This window comes from Pan troglodytes, chromosome 3, assembly GCF_028858775.2.
Source record: "Pan troglodytes isolate AG18354 chromosome 3, NHGRI_mPanTro3-v2.0_pri, whole genome shotgun sequence".
NCBI lineage: Eukaryota > Metazoa > Chordata > Mammalia > Primates > Hominidae > Pan > Pan troglodytes.
In genome coordinates, this window is record NC_072401.2 from 145,142,184 (window position 1) to 145,155,783 (window position 13,600).

The following is a 13,600-nucleotide window of genomic DNA, read 5'->3' on the forward strand; positions in this document are numbered from 1 at the left end:
TTACCTTGAAAACCCTAAGGACTCCTCCAGAAAGTGCCTAGAACTGATAAAAGAATTCAATAGAGTTTACGGATACAAGAGTAAAGTACACAAATCAGTAGCTCTTCTATACACCAAAAGCTACCAAGTGGAGAATCAAATCAAGAACTCAACCCCTTTTAAATTAGCTGCAAAAAATAAATAAATAAAATAAAATACTTAGGAATATACCTAACCAAGGGGTCAAAAGACCTCTACAAGGAAAAGCACAAAACACTACTGAAAGAAATCATAGACAACACAAACAAATGGAAACACATCCCATGCTCATGGATGGGTAGAATCAATATTGTGAAAATGACCATACTGCCAAAAGCAATCTACAAATTCAATGCAATTCCCATCAAAATACCACAATAATTATTCACAGAATTAGGAAAAACAATTCTAAAACTCATATAGAACCAAAAAAGAGCCTGTATAGCCAAAGCAAGACTAAGCAAAAAGAACAAACCTGGAGGCATCACATTACCTGATTTCAAACTGTACTATAAGGCCATAGTCACTAATACAGCATGGTACTGGTACAAAAATAGGCACATAGACCAATGGAACAGAACAGAGAACCCATAAATAAAGCCAACTACTTCCAGTCAACTGATCTTCGACAAGGCAAACAAAAAACATACAGTGGGGAAAGGACACCCTTTTCAGCAAATGGTGCTGGGGTAATTTGCTAGCCACATGTAGGCAAATGAAACTGGATCCTCATCTCTCACCTTATACAAAAACCAACTCAAGATGGATTAAGGACTTAATCCTAAGACCTGAAACTTTAAAAATTCTAGAAGATAATATTGGAAAAACCCTTCTAGACATTGGCTTAGCCAAGGATTTCATGATCAAGATCCCAAAAGGAAATGCAATAAAAGCAAAGATAAATAGCTGGGACCTAATTAAACGAAAGAGCTTTTGCATGGCAAAAGGAACGGTCAGCAGAGAAAACAGACAACCCACAGAGTGGGAGAAAATCTTCACGATGTATGTATCTGACAAAGGACTAATATCCAGAATTTACAACGAACTCAAACAAATCAGTAAGAAAAAAACAAACAATCCCATCAAAAAGTGGGCTAAGGGCATGAATAGACAATTCTCAAAAGAAGATATACAAATGACCAACAAACATGAAAAAATGCCCAACATCACTAATAATCAGGGAAATGTAAATCAAGACCGCAGTGAGATACCACCTCACTCCTGCAAGAATGGCAATAATCAAAAAAATAATTAAAAAAAAGCAGTAGATTTTGGCGTGGATGTGTTTGTTAATCAGGGATCACTTCTACACTGCCGGTGGGAATGTAAACTAGTACAGCCACTACAGAAAATAGTGTGGAGATTCCTTAAAGAGCTAGAAGTAGAACTACAATTTGATCCAGCAATCCCACTACTAGGTATTTACCCAGAGGAAAAGAAGTCATTATTTGAAAAAGATACTTGCACACGCGTGTTTACAGCAGCACAATTCACAATTGCAAAATCGTGGAACCAACCCAAATGACCATCAATAAACGAGTGGATAAAGAAACTGTGATATATATATATGATGGTATACTATGCAGCCATAAAAGAAATGAATTAACAGCATTTGCAGTGACCTGGATGAGATTGGAGACTATTATTCTAAATGAATTAACTCAGGAATGGAAAACCAAACATCATATATTCTCACTGATATGTGAGAGCTGAGATATGATGATGCAAAGGCATAAGAATGACACAATGGACTTTGGGGACTTGGGGGGAAGAGTGGGAGGGGGGCAAAAAATAGTATATACTGCTCGGGTGGTGGGTACATGAACATCTCACAAATCACCACCAAAGAACTTACTCATGTAACCAAATACCACCTGTACCACCAAAAACTTATGGAAAAATTAAAAAAAAAAGAAAATGCAGCCTTGTCAAAACCTTGATTCTATTCCAGTAAAGACCATTTTGGATTTCTGAACTCCAGAACTGTAAGATGACAGATTTGTGTTGGTTCAAGCCACTAAGTTTGTGGTAATTTGTTGTAGCAGCAGTAGGAAACTAATAAAATCCTCATAATAATTCTAAGGAACACATGCCATCATTATCTTCAGCTCATAAATGAGCAAACTAAAGCACAGGCAGTTTCTCAAAGATGCAAGACTACAAGAGTTGAGCTGGGATTTGGACACAGACAGCCTGGGTCCAGAGCCTATTAATTAGAAGCCTTCATGGTATCACTCTTGAGATTTTAGTAAAGTTGGAGTGCTAGGGTCATTTTTGCCAGTATTTCCATTCTTAAGGCCCATGAGGTAAGCTGCAGCATACACTTAATGTCCAGTTCTGGAGGCAGGGCAGGGTCTTCTTTTAACAGTTTGAATACTGGTATGGGAAACAACAACATCAACAACAACAACATCTACTTCAGCCCGATGGTGAAAGATCTATTTCTAGAAGGGTATAATACCTTCTGTTAGTGCTATGTGCTATTAGGAAAAAAAAATTATTAATAGATCAAATGGAAATTTTCAACATTCTATTTGGGAAATCTTTTTAAAGTGAGGGCATTTTGAAAGAAAAAAGATTAAGTCAGCCACTGTAAAGCAATGGATTCATAATATTTCAAAATAACAGATAAAAAATGTTTAAAGTGAGTCCTTTATCAGCTGTTCCAGGAATGCCCATCAACAGCAGACATGGATCTTAGCTCCATGCATGGTACATGGAAGGCAACTGAAAAATTCACTCGTTGGGCATGGCAGCACATGCCTTGTAGTACCAGCTACTTGAGAGGTGGATGTGGGAGGACCAACTTGAGGCCTAGAGTTCGAGGCTGCAGTGCACTATGATTGCACCTGTGAATAGCCACTGCATTCCAGCCTGGGCAACACAGAGGGACCCTGTTTCTAGAAAAAATCTTTAAAGAAATGATTTTTTAAAATTCCAGTTTGTCCCTGGATCTAAGGGAAAAAAATCCACTGGATAAATGAATGTGCAAATGTTTAATTAGTTTATGTATATGTACTTTAACATACAGCTATGAATGAATGTATCCTCAAATATTTTGGACTCTGTGTTTGATCATTCTTATCACTTTAATTCTCAAGGTGCTTCTTTGTCAGGTTAAGAAGTGCAGTCTTGGCCCTGTTCTCTAACTTTTGTCCACGGCTTCAGCTTCCCAAAGCAGAGTGAGTGTATACTGCTCGGGTGATGGGTACATGAAAATCTCACAAATCACCACCAAAGAACTTACTCATGTAACCAAATACCACCTGTACCACCAAAAACTTATGGAAAAATTAAAAAAAAAAAGAAAATGCAGCCTTGTCAAAACCTTGATTCTATTCCAGTAAGGACCATTTTGGATTTCTGAACTCCAGAACTGTAAGATGACAGATTTGCATTGGCAGTTAAGAGCCCTAGCTTTGGAATTGGCAAGACCTGGATTTGATTCCAGTTTACTTGCCTATTACTTGTATGACTTCAGGCAAGTTATTCAACCATGGTGTCTTCATTTTAAAATGGGCATCATAACATTTACTTTTTATTTTGTAGTGAGGATCAAAAGTCATAATGTCTTTAGGGACTGGCTAGCTCACAGAAAAAAGTTAAAACATGGTAGCTACATAAAATTCACCTTACAGTGTCATCACAGACTGATTTTTGTTTGTAACGTTGTCCACAAAGCATAGTGTCAGAGTCAGAGGTGCATCTTTTTAGAGTGACATTCTTTCCAAAAACAGAAAGGAAAATATTCAATATAAAATATTTGTCTTACATTTATTTATGAACCTGTTTAAAGGTGTAAATTCATCTTTTTAGTAACTTATGGTTCTTGAGAACTTGGGAAAGGGAAGGAAGATTTGATTTTAAACTTTAAGGGAGAAAATGGATAGGAGGGATCAGTAGTTTCAACTGTAGTTAGTCTCATCAGAAGGGGAGAAAGTACCTAGTTAATGGGCACCTATCTTTAAATTAATTTTTTTTAAAAAGAACAAGAATCAGGTGAAAGCACCTACTTTTTATGAAGTGCTTTACATTTATGATCTTAGTCAATCCTCTTAGCAACTCTTTGACATAGGTATGAAGACCACCACTTTATACATGGGGGAATGAATGAAGAGGACAAGGTCACTTACTCAAGGTCACACGGGACAAGTTGGGATTCAAACCCAGTCAGTATACCATATGGCCTCTCATATAGGACTACTTTACAATAAATTCAGTTCCTGACTGATTACACATAATTTAGGCAGAAAATGCAGGTTACTTACTGGGAATGAGTAATGATTTGTATTGAAAGAGGTTACTGAGTGGCAAGCAGCACACAGAGATAATTTCTGCTATTATCCTGTCATACTGCAAAATGATTTTTCTTCTGACCACATAATCATTGAATCCCTAGGTGTGTAAAGAAAGTGGCTTCTGTTAACTAGATGCTGCCCATTATTCTACTTTGAAGTTAATAGTAGACAGACCAAGCTGCAGCATAAACAGGCAGTTTTTAAGTAAGCTTTCCTCTATGCCGGGAGAAATATATATATATTTACCCCATCCAGAAAGATTTCAAGTCTAAGATCAGGGAGCCATAAGATTCAGTTCTGCAGATAAAAATCCCAACAAAATCTGAAGATGTATTTTCTAATTTGTTTCAGAATGATAGAAACCACTAGCTAGATTCACAGAATCTCTTGAAGGTAAGATTCACTTGCCTATATGATGTCACACATGATCCAGATCAGATAAAATACTTCACATTTCACTCATCAAATTCCTCATTGCTTTTTCTTCCTAAAAAGTTATTTATCAAGAATCGTTTGGCACAGGACCATAAGTGAAACAAAAAGAATTAATTTGTTTGTATTATGACATTATTTATTGTGATTACTTGCTTACATGATGCCTATACTTGCCCAGAAATGATTTAATTTTTTTTCCAATTTTATGTTGATTTTAGTTAACCATGAATCCTTTTGAAGGGTTTATTATGACTTACCATTGTCTTCAACAGAGAAATAGAAGATGTCCTTTGATGCGTTGCTGCCCTCATTCAAGACATAGGATATCTTCATCTCATCAATGTCAGCTAAAAAAAAAGCAACCATCACACAAAGTCATATTGGCACAAATGAAAATGAGTATGTTAACAACTTCAAAGTTTTAATTAGGCATAGAAATACTCCAATTAATAAATTTTAAAATAGTGATTGAGTGAACATGAATCTTCTTCTTAAAGCTACAATGTCAAAAACAAAACTTTAGTTTGAAATTTTGTCTCAATGAGGTACCATCTCACCCCAGTCAGACTGGTGATTATTAAAAAGCCAAAAAATAACAGATGCTGGGTGAGATTGTAGAGAAAAAGGAACACTATACATTGTTGGTAGGAGTGTAAATTAGTTCCGCCATTGTGGAAAGCAATGTGGAGATTCCTCAGAGAGCTAAAAACAGAACTATCATTCAACCCAGCAGTCCCATTACTGGGTATACACCCCCAAAATATAAATCATTCTGTCATAAAGACACATGCATGCAAATGTTCATTGCAGCACTACTCATGATAGCAAAGACATTGAATCAACCTAAATGTCCATCAATGACATCTTGGATAAAGAAAATATATTACATATACACCATGGAATCCTATGCAGCCATTAAAAACTAGATCATGTCTTTTGTTGTTCTTCTTCTCGTTGTTGTTTTTTCAGGGACATGGATAGAGCTGGAGGCTATTATCCTTCACAAACTAATTCACGAACAGGAAACCAAATACTGCATATTCTCACTTATAAATGGGAATTTATAATAATTCTAAGGGGAGTTCTTAAATGATAAGAACTCATGAATACAATGAAAGGAACAATCGACAGTGGTGTTTTCTTGAGGGTGGAGGGTAGGAGGAAGGAGCAGAGCAGAAAAGATAACGACTGGGTACTGGGCTTAAATACCGGGGTGATGAAATAATCTGTACAACAGACCAGCATGACATGAGTTTAAGTATGTAACAAACCTTCACATGTACCTCCAAACCTAAAATAAAAGTTAAGAAACCCTGACTTTGTCACAGTGCTACTATGTGCATATTCTCTGGGTGCTGAAGCCCAGCAAGGAGGGCATTCTAGTTACGTCTGCTTTACAACATCCTGGCCCTCTATGGAGAGCCAGGTCTATCTGGTTTTGAATCTTCTGCACAAGTATAGAGCTTGACATAACTGTGGATACTCATGAACTACTTGTCAAAATGAATTTAAACAATAATAATTACTGCATCCTAAGAAAAAAGAAAATGAGAATAAAATCATGATTTTTTTTCCTATTGGCTATTCTCTTGGGTAATAATTTGTTATGAAGGTCAATAATTATGTTTTTATATTGGTAATTATTAGTATTTTAAAAACAATTTGCTTTCAGGGGTGTTTGTTTATAGAATAATTCTTATAGAACCACATATGATTTTATTGTTTAAAGTTTATATAAGTTTAATATTTGAAAATGTTATCACTGTTGTGATTGCATTCTTTCTTTTTTTGTTGTTGTTATACTTTAAGTTCTGGGATACATGTGCATAACGTGCAGGTTTGTTACATAGGTATACACGTGCCATGGAGAACCACATATGATTTCATTTGCTTTAGAAGCAATTCTGAAAATGTAACCAAACTATTTTTTAAACATGTGTAAGTTTTCCTCTGAGTTTGCATCTAGGTTTACATGTATCATGTGTGGGAAATTTCATGCACAGAGCTATCTAAAAAAGTTATGACAACATAAAGAGCATTTAAAAGCCGGCGGGTATCACATCACCTGGGAAAGTAGAGGGACCTGCCTCTAGCTCATGATTAGTAGTGACACCAAATATAAAAGAAAAAATAATCTCAGGCAAACATAGTTCTGTGCTTTTATTAGACGTAGAAATTATGTTTGAATAGTATAATAAAAATGAACAATGTAGGAATTTATATCCAAAATCTAGATACCAAACATCTTCAAAAACCTGGACTTACTAATAACTATGCAAATGATTTCTATATGTCATTCTTAAAATTCAAAATCAATCTGATATTATCAGAATTAATATAATGTTATCTTATAATATTTCAGAAGCAGAAGCTGTCCTCCTGTATTTAGCAGTTTTAAGGTATAACTACAACTTTATGAAATATCTGTGAGTTTCTGTTAAATGGGCATTCTGATGAAATTGATGAAAAAGGACTTGTTGCCTTTTTTGTTTTTGGAATAGTTTCACGCTTCACTGTATTTTATTAGAACAAGAATCTTACTGCAAATGGCTGAGATCAGGACAATTTTACACAAAGCTGAGAGATCTGATCCAATGAAGGAGAGGGACAGAATAGTCAGGGAAGAATACATACTAACCTTGTGTAAACACTCGAGTGCTCTGGTTTCCAAGGCCAGTTTTGATAATGAAGCCATGCTCTGGTCCTCTGGTCACTTTATACTTCAGAAGCCTGTGGGGACTGTCCTGATCTTCTGCCTTCAGAGACTTGCTGGTAATCAGGAAGCCCATGTGTCCAGTGTGAAGGCGCTTCAAGGCTGGGGCACCCCTGTTGGTAGTAATCTGGGGAAGCCTATTGTCTAATGATCTTATCTGGACCCTCATTACTTGAGGTTTGTGTGTCGCCAGGGCAGTGTCTGGTAGGACATAGAAATCAGTGTGAGTGCCGTCTGTCACAGTCAAGGAGAAACTATCTTCAGTGGTCTCACTGCCGTCATGCTTGTAGCTAATCAGGTTCTTGTTCAGGTCTTGCTTGGTGAAAGTGGTCACGGGACGGCTACCATTGTACAAAATCTTGCCATGCATGGGGACCTGGGTGATGGTAAAGAGAATAAGGTCATCTGGGGTATCACTGTCTTCCACTGTCAACTCAAGGAGAGTGATCAGTTGGCTATCCTCTTTCTGTAGTGTTAGTCTATGGATGGTCAAGATAGGTTTCTTATTATCCACATCAGTGATGAAGATCCTGAAGGTTCTGAACACAGGGTAGAGTTCGCCGATCACTTGAAATTCGAAGCTGTCCATCTTTTTCTCATCATTTGAAGTATGGACATAGGATATTTTGTTGCTAGCCAATTGAAGTTGAGTGAAAGAGGCAATGGGTTCCCCAGCATAGTCAGAACTTTCTAAGTGACCCAGGCTTGGAGCCCGTGTAATGCTAAAGTGATGTTCATCAGAGCTGTTGATGTCACTGTTGGTAAGCAGATTGTTGGTAAGGGTCACTCTGGCACCTTCTATCAAGGTGATCCTTTTGCTGATTACCTCAGGGAAGACGCTGTCTAAGTTGCCAATGGTGACATAGAAGTAGTGGTCTGTCAAAGTGTTAACCCCATCAGTAACATCAAACTTGATAATGTCAACAATCCCTTCTTGGCCTGTGTGGATATAGCAGATGAGGCCTCTGTTAATCTCATCCTGGGTAAAGTTCATTCCCAGAGTAAGATTGTTCCTCACTTCTCCTCTGGGTTTTCTCAGCCTCTGTAGAAGCCCTTGTTGAGGCCCAGAATGGAGGACAAAACTGAGGCTTTTATCATCTGAGTCAAGATCTGTGGCCTTGAGGATCCGATTTGTGATGATCTCAGAGTGTCCTTTCTCTACCTTCAGCCCATTGTTGACAGTCAGGTGAGGAGTTTCATCATCCACTAGGGTCACTACAATGGGTACCTTCCTGTGGGTTGTGTGCTTGCCGTCACTCAGCCAGACCTCAAAACTGTCCTCTTTTGTCTCTGAGTCATCATGCTCATACACAATGGCGGAGGCCTCCCGGATCTCCTTGAGGGTGAAGCTGTGGATGGGCTGGCTGCCTGTAGCCAGCTGCTGTATGATTCGTCCATGCCGAGGGAGGGCTGTGAGTTGAAAGTGGAGCTCATTTGGTGGCAGGTCAGCATCTGCTCCGTTAAGCAGCTGGGTGTCTATGACCAGGCTCATCCCCTCTAGTACCTTAAACTCATGGGCAAAAAGTTTAGGCTGCTCATCATTGGTGGGTAGGATGATTATAGGGAAGAAGACATTTGGGGAGAAGTTGATGCCATCAGAGCAATAAAAGGTGAATTGGTCCTCTTGTGGCTCTACTTCCTTGTGAATACTCTGTACATAATTGATATGCCTCACTTGGATATCTCTGAGGGAGAAAGCACTGATAGGGCTACCAGACTGGGACATTTTTGAACCAGGAGCTGGTGCAATCTTTTCCAGGTAGCCAGAGGCTGGCTGACTAGTCACTGTGCAGAGGAGTTCATCTTGAGGAGTGTCCACATCTTCAACATGGAGATGTTGTAAGGTCAAGGAGTTCTTCTCACCTTCATAGACAATGAAGGACTCCCCGACCAAGACCTTGGGTCCCACATTGTCCACAGGCAGCACAGTTACTTGTACCTGTACTCTCTCTATTATGCTATTCCCCACTACCCATTGGTAAGAATCTTTGGAGAGGATGAGGCTGAAGGCATCATGCTGCTTTTGAAAACCAACTTCACCTCCAGTGTGGACATAGGCTACTCTCCCATTGATGAGATCCTCTTGGGTGAATCGTTCTGTGGGCAAACCATTTACCAGAATAGTGCCCAGTTTGGGGCTGTCCTTTACAATGAAAGACAGCATCAAGTCACCTACATCCTTCCTTTTGCCATGGATGACACCCATGGTAATTTCAGTGGCTTTATTCTCTAGTACGTCTATAGAAACATCCAATAATGAACTACTTCTGAGAGAGATCCTAGGACTTCTGTTAGCCACATTGGGATGCACAGAAATTGGGATGGTGATGGGTATATGGTGCACCCCATCACTTACTTCCAGATGGAAAGTGTCACTGGTAGTCGTCTGGTCTCTGCCATGCTGGTAAGAGACACTCCCGTTAATAACATCAGCTTGCATGAAAGATTCCCCTGGGACCATACATTTTTTAAAGTACTGCAAGTGTCCATGTTGGGGACCCCGGACTAATATGAAGACAATTTGGTCAATGTCTGTGTCTGGGTCTGTAACATGCAGCTCATTACTGCTGAGGTTAAAGCTGCCTCCCTCTAAGATAGTAAAGCCTCTGTTGGTGACTTCTGGGGGCTGGTTGTCCACAGGTTGCAGGAATAATGTGAATGTGCCTGGCACACTATTGCCTGCAGCATCTTCCACCTGGTAAGTAAACTGCACAACCCGTGGTGCAATACCCAATTTCTGTGGAGGCTGGTAGGCAACTTTATGCTGATTTACCTGGGCTTGGGTGAAGTGCATGATGAGTGTGTCTGGTGAATCAGTGAGCACAATTTCTCCAGCCCGGACTTGGTGGTTGCCATCTGTGTCAGTCGGGAGTGTCAGTAGGGTGTACCATAGGTTCTGGTCATCAGAGTCCTGGTCAATGTATCGGAGGAAATTCTTCTGGAAGTGAGTGAGTTGGTATTCTTGTACAGTCATTTCTAGTGTAGTTCCTGGATACAGCTGTGGACTCAGTATATCCACTGGTTGGACCTTGATGGTGAAAATGTGCTGTTTGGAGAGATTGGGTGGGTCATGGTCATCCTGCACATGGAAAGCCAGCTGGACCATTACAGATTGAGGGCTGTGTGGTCCAAGATGGCGGTAGAAGAGTCTCCCTTCCATTATGTCTCTCTGTAGCCACTCAGTCACCACTTTCTCATAAAGCCCTTCCTTTTCCATGTAGTGCCAGTCTTCATCTTCAGTGGAGAGAGGTAGTTCAGCCTGCTGCAGCAACAGGTCCCCCAGGTAGTGGCCTGAGTGGGAGGAACCAGGGGCCAACTCCCACTGAGGCTCTTCCTCGTTTCCTTTTGGGGGCTGGTTCTCCAGCACAAAGTGGATGGTTGAGTCCTCAGAGTCAATATCAGTAGCACTCAGTACAAAGGGAGAGATCTGGACCACCTGCCCTTCAGTGAGTGAGAGTCCTGTGTTAGTATTGACCATTGGTGGTTCATCATCCACAGGTAGGATGGTGAGGGGAAAGAGGAATTCCACTTGGTGGTGCCCGTCCTCCATCCGGAAGATGATGTTGTCACTGTAGGTGTTGCTGCCATCATGCTGATACACCACTCGCCCTGCTGCCAGGTCCGCTGGTGTGAAATACTTGCACCCAGCAGGTGCCCCAAACACCACCAGCTGCCCATGTCTCAAGCCCCTGACTGCAGCCATTTTCACCTCTTCCAGGTTATCTTTATCACTGATAGGAACGCTGTGGGTGCTGGACAAGGGCCTTGACTGACCTTCAAAAAGCACAAGTCCCCTGTTATGGCTAGCCACTGGGACCAGAGTATTCATGGATTTCACTGTCACCATGAAGGCAAAGGGGTCTGAGGCGGCGCCGTCTCCGTCCACCACCTCCAGCTCCAGCTGAAAGAGGCGCTCCCCATGGGAGTTCTCTGCAGGGGGCTGATAGGCAATCTTCAGCTCCCTCAGCTCCTGCTGGGTGAAGAAGGAGACTGGAAGCCCTAGAGGGTCGTCGGTGCTGACCACGTAGCCCTGTTGCCCCGGGTGCCCTGGTGGGTGAGTGGGGGCGTTCAGAATGTTGAACACCAGGTCACCAGGGTCTGACTCGACGTCCTCCGCGGCCAGTGCGTCAGGCGTCAGGGCTGTCAGCACCAATGGATCCACCTCCATCATCATCGTGGCCATGAAGCTGGGCCTGGGCGGTGTGTTCTCGGTTCCGCCGCGGATCCTCACGAGCAGCTGGAAGTGCTCGCGGACCAGCACACCCGCGGACCCAGCGTCTTGGCCCTCAGGCCCCAGCAGCTCCACCATCATGGGCACGTAGTCACGGTTGGGCGAGGAGGTGGCGGTGTGCTGATAGCGCACCCCAGCACGGAGGAAAGCCTCACAGTCTACGCCCTTGCCCCTGGGGAGAGGGGCCCCCACCGCGTCCACCAAGCGCCCGTACTTGGGCAGGGGGCCGTCCTCGTGAGGAAGTGGGGTGAGCCGGCACCTGCGGGCGGCCGTGGCTCCAGACTTTAGGGAGGCGAAGTCCAGCACTCTCCTGTCTAAGGCGCGGCTCCAGCTCCGCAGCTTCTCCACTACCAAAGGCCTGTTGCGCGTCACCAGCTCCAGCTGGGAGAAGACCAAGTCCACCGCCAGCGTGAAGGGCAGCACCAGCGTGTGAGTCGGGGCGTCGTAGCGCAGCTGCAGCAGCACCCGGGCGCGTCTGGGGCTGTGGGAGCCGAAGTGAGTGTACTGGACTTGGCGGGGCCCGAAGGTGCAGGGGAAGCGGCGCGGGGAGAGCGCGCCCTTGAGCCGCGGCAGGGCGTCCAGTACCGTGACTTCGCACCGGTCCCCCGGCTGCACTCCAATCACCAGATCCCGGAGCGGGTCGAGCCAAAGGGAACGACCCAGGGGCACCCGGAGTCCAGGGTTGGCAATCAGCACGCTGGGGCCGTCGGGGCGAGTGCCGTCAAGTGCACCCCGGGCGGGCAGGTAAAGCGCCGGGTCGGGCTCGGTCCCAAGCGAGGATGCCCGTCCCTGCAGCGCGGGGCGACTCAAGAGCAGGCAGGCGAGCGCCACAAGGAGCTGCCGAGGCGTCCCAGTCGGGTGCCGAGAAGCCCCCGCCATGGCCACGGATGGCTCCTCGCGTTGGGATTCCCGGGGTGGGGTGCCCTCTGCAAAGAGGGATCCGCTGAGCGGCAGGTGCAGGCAGTGGAGGCAGTAGCTGCTGTCCAGTCGGTAGCCGACTTGTGGATCCAGCAAGAACCAGCGGCTGCGCTTCGGCTGCTGCAGGTAACGGCAGCGGGGGAAGGGGCTCTGCCCACTTCCTGCTCAGCCCCGGTCGCAAGTCTCTCTCTGCTGGCTTCTGGGGACCCCAGATACGCGCCCAGCGCGGCGAGACTTAGCGAGGGTGCAGCGCTCTCCCCTCCGCTCCTGGGCGCTTCACCCAGCCTACCTTACACACCTTCGCGCCGGGAGCCGTGGCCGCCGCACTGCTGCCCGCGCTGCCAGACTCCGACCAGCTGTCTGGATACTCTCTTCCCCAGGTGCCACAAAGGGATTGTCCCTCAGGGTTGGGAGAGAGACGGTGACTGTACTCGGGTCAGTCCTGCGCCTGTGAGATTGAGCTCCTGTTGTCCATTCATCCAGGGAATGGTGTTTCTGAAAAGGGGGAGAGACACCATTCCTCTTCCTTACCGCTGACAGGAGTGTATTTTCTAGCCAAAAACTGAGTCTCACTTCGGACATAAAAGAAGCTGGTGGGAGCTATTTTGCAAATAGGATTTTCTAGCTGTCTGTCTGATGAAGCAGCTTATTCAGGATCTTGTAATTCGGTGCTTCCAAACAACCCTGACATTTTTCTTCTGCTCAGGTTTTGAAAAAGAAAATGAGCACGCAAACTTGAATAGCTTGCAATCTGTTTTTTTTTTTTTTTTGTCATTGGGTCTCACATAACACAATCAGGTGTGCGGCTCGGCTTCCTTTCGTTTTCTTAGAATGTGGTTTCCATATCTGATCAACAATGACTTGCCTGTTAGTTTATTAGACATGCTGTTTTCTAATTACTTTCTTCGTAGACAGTAGCCAGAGGGGAGGATGTCAAAGGAAACAGTAGCAGAATACTTGGATCAATTTCTGTGGCTCAATCATTTA

At 43.5% G+C, this 13,600-nt stretch overlaps 1 protein-coding gene across 1 annotated transcript in view; it reads right to left on the reverse strand.

Moving 5' to 3' along the window:
* FREM3 (FRAS1 related extracellular matrix 3) overlaps positions 1-13,327 on the reverse strand; it is a 124,375-nt gene extending 111,048 nt beyond the window's left edge. Inside the window, exons 1-2 of the mRNA XM_024356309.3 lie at positions 7,390-13,327; positions 5,009-5,098 (exon numbers count right to left, since the gene is read on the reverse strand). Coding sequence (XP_024212077.2) covers positions 5,009-5,098; positions 7,390-12,574 — 5,275 coding nt within the window. The 5' untranslated portion in view covers positions 12,575-13,327. The remainder of the gene's footprint in view (positions 1-5,008; positions 5,099-7,389) is intronic.
* Positions 13,328-13,600: the final 273 nt, after the last annotated feature.